The following is a 26,501-nucleotide window of genomic DNA, read 5'->3' as shown; positions in this document are numbered from 1 at the left end:
CTCCAGCAACGACCAGTCAAAGCCACATGGTTCGATGGTGACTTTTCCTTTGTTTCTTGGTACTCCTCAAGCGTATCTTACAGTTCAGTTTGTTTCTTGTGCGGTGGATGCAATTCAGGGCTTCAAACACACTAATCACCCCCTGGGGAAAAGATACATTTTCCTAGCCAAGAGAAAAGGTATCTTCGAAGAAGACAGCCAGGAGTTGAGGTACACTGGCAGTGGTTTCGGAATGAAGGTGAGCAGATGACCCTCTGTAGAAGTCTACTAGAAGTACCTGTATCTGATGCACCAGGTGACAAGAGTCTTGGAATAAAATGGGAGTAGAGACAAGTTGAAAAGACGGTAGAGTGAAAAAAAAAATCCAGTTTGACTGGGGCCCTTAGTACAAGAGATGATGAACAGAGCATTCAGAAAAGAGAACTTGAGAGTTCCTGTATGTGGGAATGGGAAAAAAGTGGATCCGAATCCTAAAGAACGCTAATGGAGGGAGTGAAGATGAACATGATTGAAGCAGTTTATTTATGTGTATAAAAATACAGCAATGAAGGCTGGGAGTTTGACCTAGTGATAGAGTGCTTGCCTAGCATGCACAACGACCCAGATTCGTTCTCGGTACCACATACATAGAAAAAAAGCCAGAAGTGGTGCTGAGGCTCAAGTGGTAGAGCTCTAGCCTTGAGCTCAAGCCCAGGACTGGCAAAAAAAAAAAAAAAAAAAAACCAGCAACAATAAAGCCAGGCGCTGTGGCTCACACCTGTAATCCTAACTATTGAAGAGGCTGAGACCTGAGGATGGAGGTTCAAAGGCACTACAAAGCATTGAGACTCTTATCTCCAATTAATCATTAGAAAATGGGAATTGGGGCTTGGCTCAAAGGTAAGACAGTAGCCTTGAGCTGAAGAGCTCAGGGACAAGACAGCACCCTGGCCCAGAGTGCCCGGGCACACACACACACAGGTCTGTCTTAATTAGGAGGAGAGTGGTAAGGGAGAATAAGAGGGGATAAGTTTGATTGAGATACATTGTTTCTTTATATGGAATTGTCCCAATGAAACCCTCTTTGCAAAATAAATACTTACAAAAATGTGTTTAGGGCTGTGAGTTTGGCCTAGTGGTTGAGTGCTTGCCTAGCATGCACAAAGACCTGGGTTCAATTCCTCGGTACCACATACATAGAAAAAAGCCAGAAGTGGTGCTGAGGCTCCAGTGGTAGAGCTTTAGCCTTGAGAAAGTCCAAGGACAGGGCTCAGACGCTGAGCTCAAGCCCAGGACTGGCAAAAAGAAAAAAAAATGTGTTTAAAGCCTTAATGAAAGATTCAGGTACTGTTGGCTCATGCATGTACTCAGGCTGAGACATGAGATTGCTATTTGAAGCCAGGCTGGCAGGAAAGTCCCTAAGACTCTTATCTCCAATTAAGTATTAAAAAGCTGGGAGTGAGTGATGAGTTCCAGTGGTAGAGCATTAGCCTTGAGCAAAACAGCTCAGAGCTCCAGGACTGTCAAAAAAAACTTGAGTACACAGCATCCTAAAGTCAGGTGGATAAGAAAAGGCTACTTCTTCCCAGGGTAGAGAGGGTTACCGACATGAGTAAAGCTGGTTTATCAGCAATATCATTGTTCAGAATTCAAGAATACAAGGACCCAAGATGAAAATGATTCTGGTAGAGATGACCTGGAACATAAGTACAAAGGGTCAGAAGTTGGCTGGGAGAGAGAAGTCCCAGCAGAAGTCCCCGGCTGTGCACAGAGCTGCTGCTTGCTAAATATCATTCAGAAAAAAGGTCATTTATTATCTGTGAGCTTTAGTATCAATCACGTGGCTGCTATTTTCTGAGGATCATGTGGCAAAGATGGTACAGAGAGCACTCCACCTCCCTCATTAACAAGTTAATGAGTACACATTACTGTTTTGGATTTATAGATAAGGAAACAGGACAAAGGAGAAATAACTTGTCTGAGGTCACATAGCTAGTAGGGAGTCAAAATCTGAATTCAAATAGTCTCTCTCTATAGGATAGAGTCATCATGGCTCTTCCAGAACCTGTAGGTAGCTCAAAGGAGGATGTCAGTGGATCAATTCTTCCTTCATTCCATGAGGAAAGAGGAGGGTGGACTCATCCTGTTGGAGATGCTCCTTTTTGAAGGGGGGAGGGGCAGAGACATCCCCAGGGATGAGACAATGGTGAGTGCATCTCTGGGGTATCTGAGAAAAAATAAAAAATGACCCTCCTACCCCCACCTCTGAGGTATCCCTGTATCTCAGACGCATCAGGAAAACTTTGCTCGGATATGTGAGAGAAACACTCTCCACTACAGATGCCTGCTCCTCGCTCTCCTGGAGCTTCTGGCCGCTGCACCCTGTTGCAACTCCTTGGTTTGGCTAAGGCACAGGATTAGCCATCCCCAGGAAATGCCTCCCTCCGGTCCAGGCAGGGATCCCAGCACACAACACTAGTGGTGGCAGTGGGGGACTGGTGGGGAGGGAGGGGGCAAGGGAAGGAGGATTGGTGGAAAGCTTCCTCTCTCCAGGTCAAGGAGGAGCTCTGGGGACCACCTGGAGTCTCACCCCTCCCACCTCCTTGCTGGGGAAGTGCCCAGTCCAGTACCCCTTCCACAGCCACCTCCCTCCCCTCCCCGAGCTTGCAGTGCTGGGCATGAATCAGCTCTCACAGCTTGTTAAAAAGCTGGACCTCTTGTTTTCATGCCCTCACCTCAGGAAACAGAGTTGTAGGGCTTCCAAGCTCTACTCAGCAGGGGGCCAGGGTCCTCACTTTATAAACATCCCCAGCCTATGAGAGCAGAGGGGCACAGAGATGGTGTGAGACAGAAGACCAGAGGGGGAGAGAGAGACACTAACAACTCAAGGAGCAAAGACAAGCCAAGGGGACAAGTCCAGCATATAAGGACAGCGCAGCAGCAGAAAAAGCCAAGAAGACTCTAATAGGGCTGACAACAATGGCCCTAAGGGTGCTCTGGGCTGGACAAGCCAGGCCGGTCCTGGGAGACTGGGGGATCATCTGCCTCCTGGTGTGTCTGCTTCTGCAGCATCCAGGAGTCCACAGCAAGTGTTACTTCCAAGCTCAAGGTACGGAGGGGCAAGGTATTAGGAAAGGATTGGGGTGGGGTGGGCCAGAGAAAGGCATGGGCTTAGAGATGAACCTGGATTGGAACCTGGACTCTCTTGAGCTGTGAAATGGGAAAGAAAGACTACTAAGGAGATAGTATGAGCTTACCCTCCCCAGACTAGAGGAAGGGGTTGTTGCCACCACTCCCATACTCACCAGCGTTTCTCCTTTGTCCCTAGCCCCCTGTCACTATGAGGGGAAATACTTCACGCTGGGTGAGTCCTGGCTCCGCAAGGACTGCTTCCACTGCACTTGTCTGCATCCTGTTGGTGTGGGCTGCTGTGACACGTGAGTGACCAAGAATGGCCAGAGGGAATGACTGGGATGTGAATGGCTGAGGGATGGCCAAGGGGGGACTAGACTGCTGTGAGATAAAAATGAAGAGTAGTAGTGTGAGACCCGCTGGCCCTGAAGTACCAAGGAGAGTGAGAAGAACTCAAAGTGGACCAGGGCACAGAGTGTGGGGATTCATTCAAGGTAGATCTGGAGGGAAAAACACGGAAGTCCTTATGTGATAGGCAAGAGCTTAGTTGGGGGAGGGCAGAACAGGTGACACAAAGGATATGACAGGGTGGCTGTGAGAGGGAATAGGGACCCCAAGGGTAACTTTTCCCTGTGCTCTCCCCATTCCGGCTCTCCCCAGGTCTCAGCATCCCATCGACTTCCCTGCCGGCTGTGAGGTGCGTCAGGAGGCAGGAACCTGCCACTTCTCCCTGGTGCAGAAATCTGACCCTCGGCTTCCCTGCAAGGGGGGAGGGCCCGACCTAGAGTGGGGCTCAGCTAACACCCCTGTTCCTGGAGCTCCCCCTTCCCACTCTAGCTAAACTCAACTGATCACCCATCTGCTGACTGCTCACTGCTGCTGCCACTTCCAGGGAAACCACTAGCAGCTGCCAAGTTATTCTGAATAAATAAATTAATGCTACAGCTGAAAAGCCTGCCTGTCATTCTCTGTGCCACTGGGCCCAGGTAGGGAAAGTGGGCCCCAAGAAAGTCCAGGTGCTGAGTTCTGAGTATACTGAAGAAGCCAGCGTCATAGTGGGCAGGTGGGCTGGTTTCAGATGGTTATGGTGCTGGTGCTGGGGCCTGGGGCAGCATACGAGGCCAGGGTGGGGCTTGTAGGCAGCACCTTAATGGGGAGGTCCCAGCTGAAGGTGTCTACAGGCACTTGCTCAGGGCCTGTCCAGGTAGCAGGTTCTGGCTGTTCCATAGGGGGAAGGAGTACCAATCCTGGTTCTCGAGAAGTTACAAATTCAAAATGTAATCGCCACTTCAGGGACACTGTGAAAGCAAAAGATAAGAGGCAAAGGTGTTAGGAGTTTCCAGGTGCAGTGGCCTCACCAACCAGGAGCTAGAAATGGCGATCAGGACCATCACAGTTTTGGGCCAGTCTGGACAAAGTTAGTGAGATGCCCCTATCTCAAAAACTAAGACAGGCATTGTAGAAAATGCCTGAGATGGCAGCTACGTGGGGGGGGGGGGCATAGGTAGGAAATCATGGTCCCAGCACAGCTCAGGCAAAAAGCAAGATATAAAAAATAACCTCAAGCAAAATGGACTGAAGATGCAGCTCAACTGTCAGAAAGCTTACCTAACAAGTGTGAAGCCCTAAGTCCAAATTCTAGTTTAAAAAAAAAAAAAAAAGCAAAGAAGAATAAAACCCACCCTTATATTTGGGAAGAAAAGTCACAGGTGAGGGAGTTATTATGGAACTGTAATTAAAAACACTTAGAATGAGAGAAAGAAAGAAATCTGTTGGGTACCAGTAGCTCTTCTTAGAGATGTGAGGATCACAGTTCAAAGCCAGCCTGAACAGGAAAGCCTGTGAGACTCTTATCTTCAAATAACCACGAAGGAAGGAAGGGAGGGAGGGAGGGAGGGAGGGAAGGAGGGAGGGAATCTGAGTCAAGTACTAGTGGCTCACACCTATCCTAGCTACTGAGATCTGAGGATTGAGGGGTGAAGTCAAGTCTGTGAGAATCATCTCTAATGAACCACCAAAAAGCTGGAAGTGGAGTTGTAGCTCAAGTGGTAGAACACTAGCCTTGAGTGGAAAAGCTAACTTACAGCACTCAGGCCTTGAGTTCAAGTCCTTATAATGGACACATACACACACAGAGGGCAAAAAATCAGTTGTGTCCATGAGATTTGAATTCAGGATAGGAGTTTTGTTAACTGCCTACTAGCCCAAGAATAGGACAGTAAAGACTATGTAGCTTGGGCTGGAGGCATGGTTCAAGTGACAAGGCACCTTCCCAGTAACTGCAAGGCCTTGAGTTCAAACCTCAGCACTAAAGATGAAGTATCTCTAAGTAAGTGTGCTTAGAAAGAACGTATCAGTGCATAAATGTGCTTAGATATAAGAGATCTGTACATCACAGGGTCCCAGTAGATAGAGGAGGGGAAAGAGTTGTTCTACAAAGCTGTTAGACTTTAGGAGTTAGGCTGAGGGTCTGAGAAAATATGAAAGGTGAGAGGCTCAATGTGGGTATGTCAAGAAAGGTATTAGAAGCAAGGACTATCACACAGTACCTGGGTGCAATATTCAATATCCTTCCCTCCCTCCTCCCCTCGTCCCTTTCTCCCTTCTCCCATCACAGTCAGGATCTCACCGATGGCAGTGCAGAAGCCTGGGGTAGAGCTGAGAGGAATGGGAAGAGAAAAGCTGGTTCTAGTTGTGTGTAGGCAGGACTCCTGGTGCCGGGCATGAGTCACATGGGACACAGAGGGGGCACCCCCTGCCCCACGGCGCCGCTGATATTCAGGCTGTACACGTTCTTCAGTCTGTAAGCTTACCGAAAACTGGGAACAAGAAAGGAAATACATGCATGCAGCAGACATATGGAAATGTAGACTACAGCCCAATTTGCCCCTTGTACACACCACCCCTTTTTATATCCGAGCCGGCTGTTCAGGCCTGGTACCGCAGGTCTGCTCCCTCCTTACCTGCAAACAGGCTACAGTTCCTTCCCCTAAGTTTAAGGTCCCCACCACGTCCTCGCCGAGTCTGTACACAGATTTGAAGATGCCAAATGTTCCAACTTTCCCTCGGCCATCACTGATATTATAGAGATCTGCGGAGAATGAGATATTTTGTAAACCTGGAGTCTAAACCGGTAAGTGTCTAGGATTAGGTCTCAGGACTCAAAAGGTGAGGCTTTTATTTAAAACTAGGAGTGGGGAGTTAGTCTATGAAAGGATATGGTAGTTAGAAAACTTGATCTCTGAGACAGGAATACTTGGAAAGGTGGGGTGGCTTAGGAAAATGATGAAAAAACATTCTCACGGAGGCTGCGGCAGGATGTGGCAGCCATGAGGCGCTCCCCAGCCAGCTCAGCCAGCCATGAATCCTTCTTCCCACCTTCATCTTCTTCCAAGAATGGACTGGATGGAGCCACAGCCTCATCCTGGGGAAACCGGACATCTTGAAGGCCTAGAGACCGAATAAGTGCAGAGATAATGCTGGGAGAGAACAGAGCTGAGAACAGAGGTGAGACTCCAACCTAAGAAGGCTGAAAGGAAGGGGAGCCACAACTGAGGTCTACAACGCAACTCAGAACCCCTCCCTATTTCCCTCCTTAGCACCTTCCTTAAGACCAGAAAGCTTCCCAGAATCCCCTCCTGGAAGCCTGCTTAAGAGGCTATTTTCTGCTCTGGCAAGCCTCTACACCAACCCTTAGCTCCGGGAATCCTACTTACCAGTCAGCACCAGAACCCTTAAAGGGACTCTGAGTAATGTGATGGGTGAGTTGACACGCTGACAGCCAATGGTCAGTTTGTAGACATACTTGACTGATTGACCCCGAAAGGAGGGTGGTCCCTCTATGGGCAGCACTTCACTGTAGGAGTCTGATTGGGAAGCAGTAGTCAGGGCGTTAGAGGCAGCCAAAGGAGTCCTCCCTCCAGGAGACTCAGAGGGCAATTCATGGATGGGGATAGTCACTTACATGATTTGGATTCTCCAGGGTCTAGCCTCAGGTCACAAAATAGAATTTTTGGTGGAGTAGAAAGGATACATTGACCCCTCTCACCTACAGTAGAAAGATGGTCATTAGCACAGCAAGCAGAGGCAATGAAACACTGCCAACTGTTTCTTTGTGATAAGGAAACTCAGGCTATAACCATCCCCAAAGCAAGTTACCTCCCCTCATATCCCAGATATGACAGAGACATACAAGAACTCAACTTTACTCTTGGGTGATAATGACTCCACCACACGGCCACCCCCAAGATGAATGCCCCACTGCCTACCTCGGTGCGGCAGAAAGACAGTCTGGCTGTCAGGCTGGACATCTGGCTGACTAGAGTCAGGGGGAGGCAATGCTACACGGCTCTCACTGGCATGGAACTGGCAGTGGATCTGGGCACTGGCCCAGGCCAGAGCTTCGCTGTAGAAAGAGGAAAAGGTGACATCAGAAAGTAGTTCCTGACCTCACAAATGGTTTCCTAATCTGTTCAACAAAGTTAAGTGGCCATACAAGCTATCAGGAAATCAGAGAGAAACATTAAGCAAGGAGAATATCTTGGGTATAAGGGGAATAAGGAAAAGAAGGGTGGAGAGCTATGTTTATCACATCTTCTGTTACACAGCCCCTTTTTCTCAATGAGGGCACCACAAGCAAGGTATGAAGTGGTTGCCTGTAGCTCGGGGACAACCCCAAACACCAGGCTTCCTACCCAGAGGAGTTACCATCTTCAGTACCCTTATTCCCACCTGGAGGCAGACGTGGCCGTAGGGGGGAGAGGGTTGGTGACGGTAACCACACACTCCAGCGCCTCCCCTGCCAGAAATACAGGACCCCGGCTCAGCTCGGCTACCACTTCAATCATGGCAGCTCCCAACTCCGATCTAGACGGAAACAGGGATCCGTGATCAGCACTCAGGCAGGGAGGAAGGGGTGTCTGAGGCGCGCACCTAGGATTATGTCAAGAAATGGGCTCCAGAGGCCAAGAGAAGGGCTTTTCTTTGAAAAAACCTCAGTGAGGGGAAGGGCGGTCAGTGGCGACGGGCAGCACCCGGGTTTGGTGATCAGACAGGCGTGGGGGGGGGTGATTGGGATCCCCAGACACCCACCCCTATAGCGCGAGGCTAGGTCCTCCAGCGGCCCCCGCCAGCTCCCAAGCCGGCCTGCGCCCCCGCTGCCCCCCAGGCGCCACGTCCCAAGCCCACGTTCACCGCCGTCTGTCACCTGGCACCGTCGGAGCCCTGGGTCTCAGCATACGGAGACCCTCACCTGCCTACCCCTCAAGGACCCGGCTAGGTGCGCAGCCGCGTCCAAGGCTTCGGTGGCGCGGTAAGAGGCGGGACTTCCTCTCCGTCCCCACCCCGCCCCGCCGAGGAGCCCCTTCCGGCCGGAAGCTCCCATCTGGCAGGACCAGAGATGGTCCGGGTCTTCCCGGGGACGTGAGCCACACTTCCTTGCGACCTAGCACCGGGGAGCGGCCGCCGCCCCGGGCTGGCGGGGCCGGCAGCCTAACTCTGGAGCGGCTGGATGCCTCGGCCCGGGGGCGGGGCAGCGGGCGCAGGGAGCCCCGGGGCCGGGCCCGGGGGCGGGGCCTGGCATGCCGGGGGCGGGGCTCCGAGGACAGGTCCCGAGGCTCCGCCCCTCTCCGCGGGGCCGGTCGGTCCGAGGCCCGGCTTGCTAATCGCCAGGGCCCAATGACGACAAGGCCCAGCCCTTCCCGCCTAGGCTCTGGAGACAGGACGCTGGAGGAGCCCCGGGAGACTTCATTGCTGTCGTCGTCTCTGCTGCAGCAAGAATTCCTCGCCTCTCCCGAGACCCCAGCTCACCTCATCTTGTCCCCGCGCCTGGCCCTCTGGGACGGCACCTAAGTATAACTGGTGCTCGCATTTGGATTCGATTGGCGAGATACTTTGTTTCAGAGGGCCGGGAACCCAGGAATCATCGAACATGGGAACTGGCATCCCAGCCTCGGAGCAGAGCAACTGTGCCAAAGGAGATCCACAGGTTTATTTTCCCGAGGAGACCGCAAGCATTGAGGCTGTGCAGGATTCTGACTGTGAGGGTCCTGAGGACAGTCGACCCCAACATGAGCCAGGGCCCTGCAATCCAGAAGACTCTGGGCAGCTGATGGCCTCCTATGAGGGCAACGCTAGAGGCTACCAAGTGCCTCCCTTTGGCTGGCGCATTTGCTTGGCTCACGAGTTTGCAGAGAAAAGGAAACCCCTTCAAGCAGGCGACATCTCCTTAAGCTACCTGATAAAGCATTTGGGCATGGGCTTGAGGTAAGTAGATCCTATTGCCTGGGATGCTGTGGGCTTCACCTTGTTCTTATTCAGGTCTTCCTCAAGACTGTGGGAAAAGGGGTGGAAACATAGGTGGGCCCCTACGCCCAGCATTGTTTAAGCCTGTAGTTTTGGAGGATGAGACCAAGTCATGTCTCTTTGCAAGCCTCATCTTCCTACTAGCTTGTCTTTTCAGTAGGAAAGGTAGGACCATTTGATCCTGCAACCAGCCTTTTCCCACTTAAGGCTTCCTCCCTTGCACTCCCTCTTTCCTGAAGCCTTTCCTTCAGAAGCAGCTCTACTTTGTGGCTTTGTTGGAAAACAGTCTGACAGCTGTGGTAGAGGCACAGTGTTTTACCAGAGAGGAGGATCTTCCTAACCCACATTCCCCTGAGCAACTGAGGCATTTGTTTTCAGTGTCTTAAATACATAATGTTACAGTCTCCACACTCCTCTGTTTCTTTCCTCAAGAGTTAGCTCCAAGAGTAGATTAGAACCTGCCTGTTGTCAACCCTAGGAAGAAGGTGATAAAAGGTAGATTCTATTTTTCCTTTTTTTTTTTTTCCAGTCCTGGAGCTTGAACTCAAGGCCTGGGCACTGTCCCTGAGCTTCTTTTGCCCAAGGCTAGCACTGTACCACTTGAACCACAGTACTACTTCAGCTTTCTCTGTTTATGTGGTACTGAAGAATCAAACCTAGGACTTCATGCATGCTAGGCAAGCACTCCTCCATGAAGCTGTACTCCCAGTCCAGGTACGCTCCATTCTGAAAAAGACAGATCTTGATATAGAAAGCAAAGATGGTGGGTTAAGGAATTTGGCCTAGTGGTAGAGTGCTTGCCTAGCATACAGGAAGACCCAAGTTTTGATTCCTTGGTAACACATACACAGAAAAGTCTGGACATGGTGCTGTGGCTCAAGTGGTAGAGCTCTAGCCTTCAGAAAGCCCACTGTCTTCAGAAAGACAGTGCTCAGGCCCTAATAGTTCAAGCTCTGGGACTGGCAAACACACACACACACACACACACACACACAAAAACATAGCCTCACGCTTATAATTCTAGCTACTCAAAAGGCTTAGATCTGAAGATCATGGTTTCAAGCCAGCCTGGGAAGGAAAATCCGTGAGACTCTTATCTCCAGTTAACCACCAAGAAATCAGAAGTGGCACTGGGGATCAAAGGACTAGAATGCTAGCTAGCTTTGAACAAAAAGGCTCAGGGACAGTATCTAGTCCCTGAATTCAAGCCCACAACCAACCAAAACAACAACAACAAAAAAGCAAAGATGAAGTTTGGAAAGGTGCTTACACCTGTAGTTCTGGCTACTCAAGAGGCTGTGTCAGGAGGATTGCTTAAGTTCAAGGGTTCAAAGCCAATCTCCACAACATTAGCCTATCTCAAAACAATGAACGTTGGGTGGGGGGTTGAGGTTAGCGACATAACTCAGTGGTAGACACCTGCATTCTATCACTGAAATACATTTCATGCCCTCCAGTGATGGCTTCTGACCCAAGAGGCACTACCAAAGATTCCCCATAGTTCTTGTTAATAGTATTCCAGATCATGCTGCTGCTTCTCCCCGGCCCTATAGACACCCCCAAAGTTTATCTTGGACTATAAAACCCTCTGAATTCCCATTGAGTTCAAAGACTAGTGATGAAGAGACATACCTATTAATTGGAACAGGGATGTGAGGGCAGGAGGCATCACTCTGAGGTCATCCTGAGTCAGTCTACATGTAAACACAGAGCTGGGGAGGGAGGCTTAAAAATTGGGAAATGTCCGGACAATTTCTACCATGGCGAACCCTTCACTTCCCCAATCAGTGCTGTGGGATGTGTTGGGAAGGCCATTTAACTAACCCCAGCCCTCAGCAGTGGGAGAGGCCTAGTGCTTCCAGGACATTTGATTTCTTTGCCTAGTGCCTGTGAGTGGCCTAAGAGGTTACTTCTGAAACTGACACAGTCCAACTCCCATCCCAAAAGTTTGGAGTTAAAATGGGTTATAGTGTTTAATGAGAAGCACAATGGATTGTATGTAATAGAGACAGTGAGATCAAAATTAGGTAGATCTAGTAGCCTCTTAGGCCCTAAATATGAGCTGAGTCACAGAGGCTTGAAGCTTTGCTCAGCCTTGGTCCCTGGCTCCCCATACCAGGATAGAGTAGGAGTCATTGACACAGAGCTTCTGGAATGGGATGCAGTCCTGCACTGAGGAGGAAGCAGGGGAAGAGAAGAAAATGAATTCTGAATAGAATTCTTGAGTCGGTGTTGAAAGATGGTCAAATAGGTTAGGAATAGCCAGCTGATAAATTACAGGATTAAGAGTATTCCTAAGAGCAAACTGAACCAGAGTCACTCTTATCAGCAAAACCGTCCTCCAGGCTTCCACTTGATAAGAGCTCATTTTTTTATTGCTCTGGATTCAGCCAGAGTTCACTTATTGTTTGTTCTTTCCCAGAGATTCCTATGTTTTCTTTTGTTTTTAAGGAAAATTTCCAAATTTTATTTTGAAGTCTGAGGTTAACAAGAGCAAGGAATGAGGATGAGCACCAGTGGCTCACACCTGCAATCCTAGCTACTCAGGAGGCTGAGACCTGAGGATCACGGTTCAAAGCCACCCTGTACAGGAAAGTCTGTAATGCTTGTATCTCCAATTAGCTACCAAAAAGCTAAAAGTGGAGTTGTGGCTTCAGTGGTAAGAGTGCCATTCTTAACAAAAGGTCATGGATAGTGCCCAAGACCCTGGACCAACACACACACACACACACACACACACACACACACACACACACACACACACACACACACAGAAAAGAGTAAGGAATGACAACCATATTATCAATTGATTATCAGAGTACAGAGGGCCTCAACCCTGTGAGAGTGAATACAGTTGATCCTTGGTAACTGCAGGACTCTGACTCCAAAGAGAACACCGTTAAGGAAATAGAGCTCATGATCAGGATGTATAGAGTGTAGTACTGAACAGTGGAGATCTGATTCTATTTTCCTTAATGCTGTTTAACTTCTGCTAAAGATGCCTTTATCACTTCAATTAAGCCCTTACCAGATGTCCTTTGCTCTGCTTGTCTGCATATCTTGTATTGCTTCTCCCTAGCTGCCCTCAGCCAGGCTGCACCTTCTTTCCCTCTACCAATCCTTTCTGGCTTTGAGTTTCAAAGTCCAGCTTTTTCTTAAGCTGGCAGAGAGAACCTCCTTTCCACCACCCATCATCTTACCCTTTGCCTTCCTGGTCTTTCTCCCACTGTAGAATGCTTTTTTGGTTTTTGTTTTTTTTTTTTTTTGGTCAGTTGTGGAACTTGAACTTTGGATCTGGGCGCTGTCTCTGAGCTCTTCAGCTCAAGGCTACTGCTACACGCCTTGAGCCACAGTGCCACTTCTGGTTTTCTGGTGATAAGAGTCTCATGAAGAGGGCCAGGAGTTTGGCCTAGTGGTTAAAGTGCTTGCCTAGCATGCATGAAGACCCGGGTTCGATTCCTTGGTACCACATACATAGAAAAAAAGTCGGAAGTGGTACTGAGGCTCAAGTGGTAGAGCTCTAGCCTTGAGAAAACCCAAGGACAGTGCTCAGGCCCTGAGCTCAAGCCCAGGACTGGCAAAAAAAAAAAAAAAAGTCTCACGAAGGATTTCCAGACTTCCATTAACACCCCCCCCCCCCCCGTTTAGCTACAGGTGCAGGCTTCTGCATAATGTTCCCCCCCCTTTTTTTTTTGCCTCTTTTCTTGAATCACATTTCACCTCCCCTTGTTCCACTTTTGTCTTCCCCTGCTCTAGAATCCTGGTGTTTGTACGTTCATTAATTTGTAAATTAAGCAATTAAAACCTCAGGGCCTACTCAGAGCTGAGAGTAACATTCACTATCCCATTCCCCAAGGAACTTAAAAATTTGTCAGATTTAAGCTGGGTGCAGTGGCTCATGCCTGTAATCCTAATTACTCAAGAGGCTGAGATATGAGGATAGTGGTTCAAAGCCAGCCTGGGCACTAAAGACTGGAAGACTTTTATCTCCAGTTAACCACTAGAAAACTGGAAGTAGTGCTGTGGCTCAAGGGGTAGGGCTGTAGTCTTGAGTTGAAGAGCTCAGGGACAGTGTCCAGGCCCAGAGTTCAAGCCCCACCACCACCAACAACAAAAAATTTGTCAGACTCACATGAGGCACACTGAAATAACAAGGAAGTGTCATACCTGTCACTGGTATTCTACTTTATAGTTTTCTTATCTGTTATGTCATTTGATTTTTTATTCATTCCAATAAGACAGGGCAGGAGGGATCCACATTTTGTAGATGAGGAAACTGAGACTCATAGAGATACTTATATTCAGTTACTTAAAGAGAAGTGATGTGACTGAACACTGGAAATAAAATAACTAGGGAGAGAGAAGTGAGAAAGAGTAATGCAAGGCTGGGCTTGCTTAGTGACCCATCCTGACTCAGAATTTGAGAGACAGGTTAGAAGGCAGGCTAGAGTCAATGTCCTAGCCTTGGAAATAGAATCATATATCTGCTGGGCATAGCCTCAACCTATTGGATAGAGGGTAGAGAGGGAGGTAAACATGGGAAGATGTTAGGATTTTTAGAAGGCTTTGCTCTTTATGAAAGACAAAACTCTAAAAGCTTAGCCAGGTGCTGGTGGCTTACACCTGTCATCCTAGCTACTCAGGAGGCTGAGATCTGAGGATCAGGGTTCAAAGCCAGCCCAAGCATGAAAGTCTCTGAGACTCCTATTTCCAATTACCAGAAGACCAAAAGTGGTGCTGTGGTTCAAGTGGTAGAACACTAGCCTTGAGCTGAAGAGTTCAGGAAGAGCATCCAGGCCCAGCGTAAGCCCCATAATGAGCACCCCCCCCAAAATATAAAAGCTTGTAGTTTAAATGCTAAACTAGGGAGAGGAAGAAACAAAAGAATTGAGTGGAAGTGACCTAAAATATAAAACATTCATTCTCTTGGAATAAGGTGATTTTTTTTTTCTTCTTCCTGGTATAATCTCCAAGTTTTCACCTTTCATAATCAGGAAGAAAAATATTATTTTAAAAAGAAGAAAGCTCTTATGTACATCTGATCATATAAAATAATATTTATTAAAGTAGAACTCCAGGAAATGGAGGTAAGAGGTTTTTACTTTGTTGCTGTTTTTGTTTTCTTTGTATCTTGTTTGTTCCTTGGAAGTATAAGGGGGGCACAGAAATGAGAGACAAAGGGTGAACATGAACTATGTTCATGTTTCAGCAGTGAAAATGAACTATGTGATATGTGGGTGGGGATGGGAAGGGAAAACTGGAAGAGAACAAGGAAAGGGATAACCTTGTCCAAAAAGAAATGTACTCTACCTGACTTATGTAACTGTACATTACCTTTATAGCAACAATTAAAAAAAATTTTAAACAAACAAAAAACCCCAAAGGTTCTTGAATTAAAAAAAAAGAAACAAAAGAAAAAAGCTGTTACCTGAGCAATCAAGGCTGGTTTAGAAGATAACGGAGAGGAGTAGAAGATACTACTGGTCCTTTTTATCCCTCAGGCTAAAACTCTGGAGGTCTGAGCCAAAGCAGTGGTAGTGGAGGTAGAAAAAAAAAAAAAAGATCAGAAAGTCCCTTTCTGAGCCTAGTGCTGGTGGTTCATACCTGTAATCCCAGCTACTCAGGAAGCTGAGATCTGAGGATCACAGTTCAAAGCCAGTCCCAGCCTGAAAGTCAGTGAGACTCTTTATCTCCAATTAAACCACCAGAAACCAGAAGTGGCTGGCCAGAAGTTTGGCCTAGTGGTAGAGTGCTTGCCTAGCACACACAAAGACCTGGGTTCAATTCTTCTATACCACATACATAGAAAAAGCTGGAAGTGATGCTGTGGATCAAGTGATAGAGCTCTAGCCTTGAGAAAGCCCAAGGAGAGCCAGGTGCAGTGGTTCATGCCTGTAATTCTAGCTACTCAGGAGGCTAAGACTGAGGATCAAGGTTCAAAGCCAGCCCAGACACAAAAGGACCTGAGACGCATCTCCATTTAACCTCTAGAAAACAGGAAGTGGGGCTTGGCTCAAGGGTAAGGTGGTAGCCTTGAGCTGAAGAGCTCAGGGCAGGCCCAGGTGTTCAACCTCCATGACCCACCAAAAAAAAAAAAAAAAAAAGAAAATGGGCAAGGAAACTAAAGACAAATTTATCAAAAGACGAGATCAAAATGGCAGAAAAGCATATGAGAAAATGTTCATCATCCATGGTCATAAAGGAAATGCGAATAAAAGCAACCCTAAGATACCACCTTACCCCAACAAGAATGGCCAAGATTTTGAACTCAGACAATGACAGATGCTGGCGGGGTTGTGGAGAAAAAGGAACCCTACTACACTGCTGGTGGGATTGTAAACTAGTTCAGCCACTCTGGAAAGCAGTGTGGAGGTTTCTTAAAGAACTGAAAATTGACCTTCCCTATACAATCCCGCCATACCACTCCTGGGCATCTACCCAAGATATGATAAGGACACTGCTCAGCTATGTTCATCTCTGCACTGTTCACAATAGCCAGGCGATGGAAACAACCCAGATGCCCTATTGCAGATGAATGGATACAGAAAATATGGTATATATATATATATGAATTCTACATAGCCAACAGACAAGATAAAATAATGGCATTTACAGGGAAGTGGATGAATCTAGAATGACTCATATTGAGTGAGACAAGTCAAGACCAAAGGAACAAAAGGCACATGGTACCCTTAATATGTGGCTATTAGATCCAAACAGTACAAGAGTGAGGACTCAATATTTGCATACCCAATGCTATGGACATGGTATTGGAAATATAAACACAACTACATAGACATAAAAACTTACGACTCTATAGACACAATGTTTTATTACATTGATTAATACGTATCTATGATATACAAACCCTTAGCCTAATTTTGATTATGTTCTAAAAATTAAGAGCCTGTGATTGTATATAGAGATTCCCTTCTTGAATACTTGTTTGTTGAACACATCATTTGAAATATGATGTAAAAATCAATGTTAATAAATTCTTTAATAAAAAAAAGAAAGAATGATAGCCCCTTCTGAGGAGAATAAAGAGGAAAAATAAAGGCAGTCTACACCAAGAGCAATAAGAGCAACTAGTAGGATAAAGGGACTTTGACAGGTAGAGTAATGATGGGAGAGGCCGGGCTCCAGTATCAAGCTGGTAATCCTGCGTGGAAATTTGGATGATCATACTTCAAGATAAGACTGGGCAAAAAGTTCTGAGACTCCCATCCTAACCAGTAGCTGGGTGGCCCAGTTGGCATATGCCTGTCACCCTGGCTATGTGGGAAAATCGCAGATGAAGTCCCTATCCAAGCCAGTCTGGCCACAAAGCAAAAACCTGTCACAAAAACAACCAACACAAAAATGGTTAGTGACATGGCTTGAGTAGTAGAGCCTAGAAAACATGAAGGCCTGAATTCAAACCTCAGTACTAAAGGGGAAAAAATAAGGAAGAATTGAGGCTTGAAAGCCAAGATGGTGAGTCCTAACTCCACTTTATTTCCAGGATGATGTCTCCAACACAGGCAGCCACCTCCCAAGTGCTTTTATTACCAGTGTTTTCCACAATACCTGACATCCTTGGAACATTTAATGGGCCGGGGTGAGGGCCCATTCACCCCCCTTTCACCCCCCTTTCACTCACACAAATGCTTGTTCCTCAGGTATTTGAAGTGGTGGTACCGGAAGACCCAAGTGGAAAAGAAGAAACCTTTCATCGACATGTTTAATTCTGTACCCCTGAGACAGATCTATGGTGAGCCTCGTTTCAGCTCTGTCCTGCATAGGAGGGTCCAGGCCCCAGGACTGACCAGAGTTAGGCACAATTAATTTCTGTAAACTTGATTGCTCCATTTCCTTGGGTTTTGGTGAAACAAATCTATATGGTTTAAAAAGTGAAAAAATTGATTTGCTTTTTTTCCTTCCCAAACCTCACTGACTTTCCTGATTTTCTCTAGGTTGTCCCTTGGGTGGCATTGGGGGAGGCACAATTACCCGTGGCTGGAGAGGCCAGTTCTGTCGTTGGCAGCTTAACCCTGGATTGTACCAGCACCAGACAGTCATCGCTGACCAAGTAAGAGCTAGAAAGTAGAAGAGAGGTTAAAGGGACCCAGAGTTTGGCCTAGTGGTAGAGTGCTTGCCTAGCATGACAAAGACCCGGGTTAGATTCCTCAGTACCACATACATAGAAAAAAGCTAAAAGTGGTGTTGTGGCTCAAGTGGCTCTGAGGCCTTGAGCTCAAGCCCAGGACTGGCAGAGAGAGAGAGAGAGAGAGAGAGAGAGAGAGAGAGAGAGAGAGAGAGAGAGGAGGGAGGGAGGGAGGGAGGGAGGGAGGGAGGGAGGGAGGGAGGGAGGGAGAGAGAGAGAGAGAGAGAGAGAGAGAGAGAGAGAGAGAGAGAGAGAGAGGAAAAAAAAAGTCAGGGGTTGGGAGCATGGCCTAATAAGAGTGCTTGCCTAGAATGTACAATGCGCTGGGTTCAATTCCTCGGTACCACATACACAGAAAAAACTGGAAGTAGTACTGTGGCTCAAATAATAGAGCACTAGCCTTGAGGAAGCTCAAGGACAGAGCCCAGGTCCTGAGTTCAAGCCCCAGGTCTTTCAAAAAAGAAATGAGTATTCTGGGTCCTGGTGGCTCACACCTATAATTCTAGCTATTTAGAGGCTGAGATCTGAGACTTGTGGTTCAGAGCCCACCTGGGCAGAGAAGTCCATGAGATTCTTATCTCCAGCTAACCACCAGAAAACTGGAAGTGATGCTGTGGCTCAAAGTGGTAGAAAGCTAGCTTTGAGCAAAACAGCTCAGGAACAGCGCCTAGGCCCTGAGTTCAAGCCCCACAACTAACAAAAAAAGAAAAGGGTAGTATTTAATGTAACCAGCAGAATGTGGTTTTTGAAGACATCGAGGCTATATCAAGAAGGGGTTTGAAAGCCAGAAGTGGTAGAGCACTTAGAAAATGCAAGGTTGAGTCCAAACCCAAAGAATGGAAGGGGAAAAAAAAAATAAAAATAAAAGAAGAGCAGTATAGGCCTAGATTAGGGCACTGAGACCATAGCAATGAGGGGAGATACAGTCTGGCAGCTAGGTTGAGGAGACAGCAGGACTTGGGTGGCTTGCTGAACTTGGAGGAAGGCTGGATGAATGACATGAGACTGGAGATTATGGTGCCAATCACAGGCTCTGGAAAGGGAGGAGCTGCTTTGAAGGAAGAAAGGCTGGTGTGTAGTACCTGTGGGTTACTTGTTCCAGCCCGTCTGCTCTCTTGATCAAGTTCACAGTGTGTCTACGTCGGGAAGGACGGACTGTGTACCAGCAAGTTTTGTCCCTGGAGCGCCCAAGTGTCCTACGCAGCTGGAACTGGGGCCTGTGTGGACACTTTGCTTTCTACCATGCCCTCTATCCAAGAGCCTGGACTGTTTATCAGCTTCCTGGTCAGAATGTTACCCTCACCTGCCGTCAGATCACACCCATCTTGCCCCATGACTATCAGGTGAGGCACCTCTTTCTATGTTTGCTCTTTGGTCTTCCTGTCCCCAGATCCACCTATGCCCCGAATCCACAAACCTGCTAAAGGAAGGTGTTGCCACCATAAACATCACACTTGCTTTCTAGGACCACTGTCTAATTAGAGCTAGTCTTCCATGTTGTCTGGCAGGCAATGTGTCTAGAAACATGGGAGATACATATAAGGGAGTCAGGTCCTCTGTGTTTAGGACTGGGTGGGATCAAGAGAGGCTACATCTAGGACCATCTGAGTCCAGTCTTTTGCCCTCAGGACAGCAGCCTGCCGGTAGGAGTGTTTGTGTGGGATGTAGAAAATGAAGGCGATCAAGCTCTGGATGTGTCCATTATGTTCTCCATGCGGAATGGACTGGGGGGTGAAGACGACGCCCAAGGTGGTTTGTGGAATGAACCCTTCTGTCTGGAGCGGGATGGAGAGACCGTGAAAGGACTGCTGCTGCATCATCCAACTCTGCCAAATCCCTACACCATGGCTGTGGCTGCACGACTCAAGGTAATCTGTCCTCTGAGCCCTAACCTCTGCCTGACACCAAACTCTCCTATGACCCATGCGTAGTCTCTTTGTTTTGTTAAACTCCTGAGAGCCCCCTTATTGTAACACTTCAGCATCTAGTATTTGGAGGAGACAATAAGAGAAGCTGGAAAGCTAGTCTGATTTTAGTATACTTCACAGTCTTTGGTCCTTAACAGGCAGATACCACGGTAACCCACATCACGGCCTTTGACCCTGACAGCACTGGGCAGCAGGTGTGGCAGGACCTACTTGAGGATGGACAGCTGGACTCCCCTGCTGGTGATGGGGGGTCTGACTGGGAGTTGTTGGGGAAAAAAGGATGTCCCTGTCTAAGGACCAGGGGTGGGAAACCTGATCATGAATTGGCCAGTCTCAAGTTAGGGATCACTAGTCCTGGGTAGAGTGTCTGTGCTCATTCTTCTGTGCTTCTCAGGCCAAAGCAGCACCTCAGAGAAAGGAGCAGGCATCGCTGGGGCAGTATGCGTTTCCAGCAAGCTACCACCTCGAGGTCGTTGCTGCCTAGAGTTCTCATTGGCTTGGGACATGCCCAGGATCATGTTTGGAGCTAGGGGCCAAGTCCACTACAGGTGAGGGGACTGAGGAAGTGTAGGGGTCCAGGGTTTTGAGGCTCTGACCTGGAGCAAGTATTTTCATCCCCTCTTTCCCTCTTGCAGACGGTACACAAGGTTCTTTGGCCAAGATGGTGATGCAGCCCCTGCTCTTAGCCACTATGCTCTCTGCCATTACACAGACTGGGAAGATAGGATCTCAGCGTGGCAAAGCCCAGTATTAGATGACAGGTGCGATGAAATGATTTTCCTTCCTCCTGGGCATTTATCCCAAGGAGGCTCTGATTCACTGTTTCTCAAGTCAACAGGGCTGGGCCTGGATTGACTGAACCCCAAAGTCCTTTCTATTTTGGGAGGTCTATACTCACAAAGGCCCATTCCTTCCACCTGACTCCACAGATCCTTGCCTGCCTGGTACAAATCCGCACTATTCAATGAACTGTACTTCTTGGCTGATGGCGGCACAGTATGGCTGGAAGTCCCTGAGGACTCCCTACTAGAGGAGCTGGGAGGAAGCATGCATCAGCTTCGCCCCATCCTGCAGAACTATGGTCGATTTGGCTATCTTGAGGGTATGGGCTGCTGGTAGACTGGGGCATGAAAGGGGTGGAGGGCCATACCCCTGAAACTAGTGGACACTATTTAGGAAAGACGATGGATTTGCTTACTCCAGGGTACTGGTGGGGTGAGGGGCAAGTGGTGACTTGGACTGGTGACTGCCCTACCTCCAACTTTGGGGAGGAGCTATGAAGAGGAAGCAGGGATCTGGCAGCAGCATATTTTTCATTCTTCCAGGCCAGGAATATCGCATGTATAACACCTATGATGTCCACTTTTATGCTTCTTTTGCCCTCATCATGCTCTGGCCCAAACTCGAGCTCAGCCTACAGTATGACATGGGTGAGATTAACATTTGTATAACTCTGCCCTCTTAAGCTCCCCTTGCCCCTGATCCTTTGTGGCCCTAAGATTATGTCTACTTTCCTTTTCCAGACATTTGAATCCTTCTTGTTGGTTCCCCTCTGAGGTCACACACATCTACATGCCCACAGAGCTCTGTGCCCTATCCCAAGCTTGCCATCCCCTGCCTTTCTCCGCCCACTCCTGTTGTCTGTTCCCTCAGCTCTGGCGACCCTCAGGGAGGATTTGACGCGGAGACGGTACCTGATGAGCGGAGTAATTGCACCTGTGAAAAGAAGGAATGTTATCCCCCATGACATCGGGGACCCAGGTCACAATGTCTCTCTACCTCAGAGTCAGCTTTCCTGTCAACTTTGGCACCCTGTCCCCTGTCCACCAATGTGAATGAACCGGGCGCTATTCCTTCCTACAGATGATGAGCCCTGGCTCCGAGTCAATGCATACTTGATTCATGATACTGCTGACTGGAAGGACCTGAACCTAAAGTTTGTGCTGCAGGTGTATCGGGACTTTTACCTGACGGGTGACCAAGGCTTCCTGAAGGACATGTGGCCTGTGTGTCTAGTAAGGGATTCATGTGCAGTGTTTCAGGGCATGACCGATGTCTGAGGAGAACTGGCTATTCGTAGTACCCAGGTCTTCATTGTCTCTGTCCCATCTCTAGGCTGTAATGGAGTCTGAAATGAAGTTTGACAAAGATCATGATGGACTCATTGAGAACGGAGGCTATGCAGACCAGACCTACGATGGATGGGTCACCACAGGCCCCAGGTTAAGGGGGTAGGGATTTCTAGGAGGTCTGAGGTGGGCACTAAAGGAAGGGAGTGCTTGAAAGAATAACTTGTCTGTTAAGACTACACGGGCGTGGCTGGAACTTCCATCTGACCCCCTAAACTCCTGTCCCTCATCAGTGCTTACTGTGGAGGGCTGTGGCTGGCAGCTGTGGCTGTGATGGTCCAGATGGCTGCTCTGTGTGGAGCACAGGAGGTCCGGGATAAGTTTTCTTCCATCCTTAGCAGAGGCCAAGAAGCCTATGAGAGACTACTATGGAATGGTGAGTTGGGAGACTGAGGAATGTGTGTGTGTGTGTATGTGTGTATGCCATGGACTTTTCTACCCAGGCTGGCCTTGAGTCCTCAGATCTCATCCCCCTGAGTAGCTAGGATTTTAGGTGTGAGCCACCAGTGCCTACTTCTGAGTAGAGCAGCTTAAAGTCTTAGGGACCCCAAGAGCCTCACTTTGACCTTCCTCTACTCCAGGCCGGTATTACAACTATGATAGCAGCTCTCAGCCTCAGTCTCATAGTATCATGTCTGACCAATGTGCTGGACAGTGGTTCCTGAGGGCCTGTGGCCTAGGAGAAGGGGACACTGAGGTGAGAAACCAGGAAGGTGGGTTCCCCCCAAAGGTTGGAAGTGTAAGGGAATACATCTCTGCTTTTGCCCTTGTTCCTTCAGGTATTTCCCATTCCACATGTGGTCCGTGCTCTCCAAACCATCTTTGAGCTCAATGTCCAGGCCTTTGCAGGGGGAGCTATGGGGGCTGTGAATGGGATGCAGCCTCATGGAGTCCCTGATAGATCCAGTGTGCAGTCTGATGAAGTCTGGGTGGGTGTGGTCTATGGTTTGGCAGCCACCATGATTCAAGAGGTAATGTACTTCCTTCCCCATCTCCTCACCATCTGAACTATGGCCCAGAAACTTGCCTTAGCTACCAGACTAATTCAGTACCATCGTATCCATCTATAAAGGCTTACGCTTTTCCCTGGTATGCATTCCCCCTCCTATGTGTCTATAATCATGTTTCTATCCTCCACCAGTGAGGCGCTCCCTGACAGCAGAGACTTTTCTATGTCCCTCTGTCCAGCTGAAGTAGTAATACTTACTTATATGTCTGACCTCTGTCTCTCCCCATAGGGCCTGACTTGGGAGGGCTTCCGGACAGCTGAAGGCTGCTACCGCACTGTGTGGGAGCGCCTAGGCCTGGCTTTCCAGACTCCAGAGGCATACTGCCAGCAGCGAGTCTTCCGCTCACTGGCCTACATGCGTCCACTAAGTATCTGGGCCATGCAGCTGGCCTTGGAACAGCAGCAGAAGAAAAAGGATGGAAGGCCAGTAGTTGAACAGAGCAAGGGACTAAACCTAAGGCCTAAATGTGGACCAGAGGGAGCCATGGCAAACCCAAGCCCAGAGTGAACGTGGCATTTCCCCATTACCCCCCCCCCCCACTCCTGCAGCCCTGAGCCTCCAGGACAATCACGCCCCTTCCCTTCACTCAACTGTGCCAGTAAAGAGGGGCTGAGGGTGATCCAGGAATCAAAATCACTTATTTATTTCTTTCCCTACCCCTTCCATCATTGCATGAAATGTTCAGTCATTTGATTTCTCCAGGTCTATTCATAGGGCAATAGACATACAAGTACAAATAAAAAATCCACAAAGCCAAGAGCAAGTGCAGTATGTTTTGAGCCCACAGGTATCCTAACCATGTAGGAGCAAAGACTAGCCTTCTTATCCCACTCATTGAACACAGATAGAGTTCCCCAGGTTCTTGTTGATTCCTCATATCCTTATTTCTAACCTGAGTATCTGCCCTGCAAGATGACTGATGAGGGGCTGTAGGTAGGAAGCCCTTCACCTTTTCTTGTGACATTTGCCTGCAGGAGAAGAATGGGGCCTGACCAGGGGGACTCTGAGAAGAGGTCAGGGTGAGGCCACTGCAGGGGAGGCACAGCCTGTGTTGCCTCAGGCAGACAGAAATTTCCGGGGACCTGGAACACATGATCTGAGCTGTATAGCAGCTGACTTGTGCTGTCCTTTGGTACCTCAGACTGCAGGGCAGGCATCTCCAGTTGGTAATGGTCCTCACTGGGGAGGGAACGAAGTTGACGGGACAGCACTGAGGAGACAAGAATTATCAGGAAACAATGGAGAAAGAGCCTCGGACTCTCCCCTAGCCCACGCTTTAAAGATATCCTTAAATCTCTTACCAACATTCTCAGCTGGCAGGCTCCCCCTTGTGTCCGAAGAGTACATTGCAGGTACAAAGAAGAGGCAGAAGGAGAATAGTAGGACCTAGAGTACAGAAAAAAGGAGATGATGAAAGGAGATGAAGATGTTCTGACTACCTAAAAAGGGATCTCTCCTTCCATTACCATCCTTACCAAGACACAGCTGCTGGTACTGCTGGTTTTGTTTGATATCTCAATCAGCATGGCCTGAAGTTTCCTCAACTGATCTAGAAGGGACCTAAAGAAAGTGGCAGTGGTAAGCTCCCCACCCCACCCACAGGCTGGCATCCTGAACCACAATGAAACCCCCATGTTGATGCCACCTGCTCCATCAGTGCACTGGATTCGGTCTCTTACTTTCCTATTCCTGCAAATTATTACTTTTTACTGTGGACAAAATACTTGAAGTTCCCCATGAAAACAAAAAATAAAGCTCTCTACCCTCTCTTAAACTCCTTTATAAGTACCTTCAATAACTCTCCAATGCTTGATCATCTATGCACAAATCCCTCCTAGGCACTCCCATTTCCCACCTTCTGGCCTAACTCATCCTGTGTTAAGAGTTCCAGCCAAGTCTATTACGTTCTCTAACTCAAATGCTTTCCTCACTTATTTACCCACTTGTAAATTTATATCCTATCACTATGAGGTTCTTGGAATCACATACCCAGTAAAGGCCAAGTACCAGACCTTACATTTAAAGTTACCCAGTTACAAATCAACTGTAGGGCAGGGGAAAGGGGGATTAAAAGGGGAATGATTTGGAGGGCTTCTTACAGATTCTGTTCTTCTAGACGCTGTACTTTGTTCTGTAGCTCCTGATTCTGGGCTGTGTATTTCAAAACCCTGAAGGATAATAACCAGGTTAAAGGGCTATGGCCTGTATCCTCCCTTCAAAAACTTAATGCTTCCAGTGGTTCTTTGTTCCTTTTCCTACCTGCTCTCTAAACCCCCCACATACACCTTCTTCTTTCTGCGACTCTCTTGAGCAGACTTCTTGTTTCGAATCTTCCTCCGCACTCGTTTTAGAATTTGTTCCTCTACCTGAGAGAAAATGGAGAGAAAGGGGTGTCAAGAAATTGGACCCAGCAATCAAAAAGTGACTTAATTTCAATCTTCCCAATACAGAAATTCCTTCTACACCTTCCTGATCAAGAGACCCTCAGGGGTTTGGGAATGTGACTTTCTGGTGCTTGCCTAGCATGCATGAACCACTGGGTTTAATTCCTTGTGGCTCAAGTGGTAGAGTGCTAGCCTTGAGCAAAAGAAGCTCAGGGACAGTGCCCAGGCCCTGAGTTCAAGCCTCAAGACTAGCAAAAAAAAAAAAAAAAAGACACCCAGCTTCTGTTGAGTGCCTCCAAGAAAGATGTTTTAACACATAGAAGCCAGACTAGCACACTGGACTTACCCAGTTTCCTATTAGCAACACATTTTGCCAAGTTCCCAATCTAGGTCCTTTTTCAAGTAGCTGACATGACATGAACTGACTTGGAATTCAATCTCCCTCCAGCCTTTGCTGTACCAAAGAAGAGTCTTACCTTAGTGAGAGGAAGTGTCTCTGGCAGAATAAGCCCCTCCTTCTCCAAAAGACTCTTCTCCTCCTCAGTCAGCATCAGCCCAGCGATCTCCTGGGAGTTACGGAGAAGTGAGTAGTATAGTTGTATTGGAGAGGAATGGGGATTCCTGGCTCCACCCATGTCATGTGGGGATGAACAATCCTGAAGACCAAATCAAGTACCTGCTCTGGTGGCTCCCCCACATGCTGTGGCAGCATCCAGGCCTCCTCCTTTCCGCACCTCCCACTGTCTGCAAAAGGGGAGAGTAGGACTAGCCGGGCCCGATAGCCATATCCTTCCCCCAAACTATCACTGATTTCAGACTTACCTAGATCTATGGAGACATGTTCCTGTGGGAGGGAGTAGGTGTGATCGTGGTGGACAGGAGAAATGTCGGAAGAGCTGAGAACGCCCGAAGATGTTTGGGGGTTCAGCAGGCAATTCAGCAAATCCTCTACCTCCCAGTCGCTTAGCGCCTGCACAGAGTTCCAACAAATTCACAGGCCCATGATTCAAGTCTGTCCCTTCAGTGTCACCAACCGGCCAGCTTCCCCGCGCTGAAGGCCCACCCACCTCAGAAGGTGACCGCTCCCAGTCCCGCGGAGCCTCCACGGCCGCCTCGGGCGGAGCCTCCACGGCCTCCTCCGGCACAGCCCACAAACCTCCACTCTCCTCCATGAGGAAGTCCAGCAGGTCCTGGTCATCCGAGTCCATTGGGGACATCTCCATTTGGGACATCTATGAGAAGGATGAGCAGAAACGCATTCAACCTGTCAACTGGCTCAACCTCTAACTCCCAGGCACGCCCCTCCGTCTCACTGTCCATCTCCCCACCTCTCGGCTCCGTCCTCCGGGGTCCGGGGGTGCCTGCCCCGGCGGAGGCCTAGCCGAGACTCGGGAGCCGCCTCCCAGCCTGTATGCTTGCCTCCAGCACAACAGAAGTGACGCAGCCGGCCCCGAGGCATTTTGGGACTTGTAGTTCGTGCCCACTCCGGA

General features: G+C 48.4%; 4 protein-coding genes across 8 annotated transcripts; 2 read left to right on the top strand and 2 right to left on the bottom strand.

Annotated features, from left to right (window-relative positions):
• Window positions 1-522: 522 nt before the first annotated feature.
• On the bottom strand, window positions 523-8,640 carry Rgp1 (RGP1 partner of RAB6A GEF complex). 4 transcript variants are annotated; one of them, XM_090330230.1, is made up of 11 exons: window positions 8,318-8,640; window positions 7,843-7,977; window positions 7,380-7,516; window positions 7,076-7,159; window positions 6,828-6,977; window positions 6,415-6,561; window positions 6,075-6,202; window positions 5,741-5,930; window positions 4,258-4,409; window positions 2,715-2,792; window positions 2,053-2,137 (listed from the first exon to the last, which is right to left on the bottom strand). In XM_090330230.1, exons 2-10 carry the CDS (start codon window positions 7,956-7,958, stop codon window positions 2,751-2,753), a joined length of 1,146 nt encoding a protein of 381 aa, XP_090186356.1. In that variant the 5' UTR covers window positions 7,959-7,977; window positions 8,318-8,640; the 3' UTR covers window positions 2,053-2,137; window positions 2,715-2,750. The 4 variants fall into 4 exon arrangements, with proteins under 4 accessions (XP_090186353.1, XP_090186356.1, XP_090186355.1 ...); XM_090330229.1 differs by having other exon boundaries at window positions 2,120-2,206; XM_090330227.1 differs by lacking the exon at window positions 2,715-2,792 and having other exon boundaries at window positions 523-2,206; window positions 8,318-8,638.
• Msmp (microseminoprotein, prostate associated) lies at window positions 2,904-3,952 on the top strand. The gene is made up of 3 exons (XM_090330231.1): window positions 2,904-3,088; window positions 3,308-3,416; window positions 3,772-3,952. The coding sequence occupies exons 1-3, from the start codon at window positions 2,959-2,961 to the stop codon at window positions 3,950-3,952; spliced, it is 420 nt and encodes a 139-aa protein (XP_090186357.1). The 5' UTR covers window positions 2,904-2,958.
• A 191-nt stretch (window positions 8,641-8,831) lies between the features above and the next one.
• Gba2 (glucosylceramidase beta 2) lies at window positions 8,832-23,254 on the top strand. Its single transcript, XM_090330224.1, has 17 exons — window positions 8,832-9,375; window positions 17,076-17,167; window positions 17,370-17,485; window positions 18,685-18,903; window positions 19,189-19,428; window positions 19,626-19,728; window positions 19,883-20,036; window positions 20,124-20,249; window positions 20,418-20,590; window positions 20,814-20,918; window positions 21,142-21,249; window positions 21,352-21,503; window positions 21,604-21,710; window positions 21,851-21,993; window positions 22,199-22,314; window positions 22,397-22,588; window positions 22,856-23,254. The coding sequence occupies exons 1-17, from the start codon at window positions 9,041-9,043 to the stop codon at window positions 23,132-23,134; spliced, it is 2,760 nt and encodes a 919-aa protein (XP_090186350.1). The 5' UTR covers window positions 8,832-9,040; the 3' UTR covers window positions 23,135-23,254.
• Creb3 (cAMP responsive element binding protein 3) lies at window positions 23,247-26,447 on the bottom strand. 2 transcript variants are annotated; one of them, XM_090330226.1, is made up of 10 exons: window positions 26,340-26,447; window positions 26,079-26,243; window positions 25,834-25,981; window positions 25,688-25,755; window positions 25,488-25,577; window positions 24,887-24,993; window positions 24,727-24,795; window positions 24,103-24,187; window positions 23,929-24,013; window positions 23,247-23,837 (listed from the first exon to the last, which is right to left on the bottom strand). In XM_090330226.1, exons 2-10 carry the CDS (start codon window positions 26,241-26,243, stop codon window positions 23,515-23,517), a joined length of 1,140 nt encoding a protein of 379 aa, XP_090186352.1. In that variant the 5' UTR covers window positions 26,340-26,447; the 3' UTR covers window positions 23,247-23,514. The 2 variants fall into 2 exon arrangements, with proteins under 2 accessions (XP_090186352.1, XP_090186351.1); XM_090330225.1 differs by having other exon boundaries at window positions 25,688-25,981.
• Window positions 26,448-26,501: the final 54 nt, after the last annotated feature.

Source organism: Megascapheus bottae, chromosome 3 (genome assembly GCF_031878675.1).
Source record: "Megascapheus bottae isolate mThoBot1 chromosome 3, mThoBot2.hap1, whole genome shotgun sequence".
NCBI classification, from domain to species: domain Eukaryota; kingdom Metazoa; phylum Chordata; class Mammalia; order Rodentia; family Geomyidae; genus Megascapheus; species Megascapheus bottae.
The sequence above is the reverse complement of the archived record's forward strand: the minus strand, read 5'-3'. Positions and strand labels throughout refer to the sequence as shown.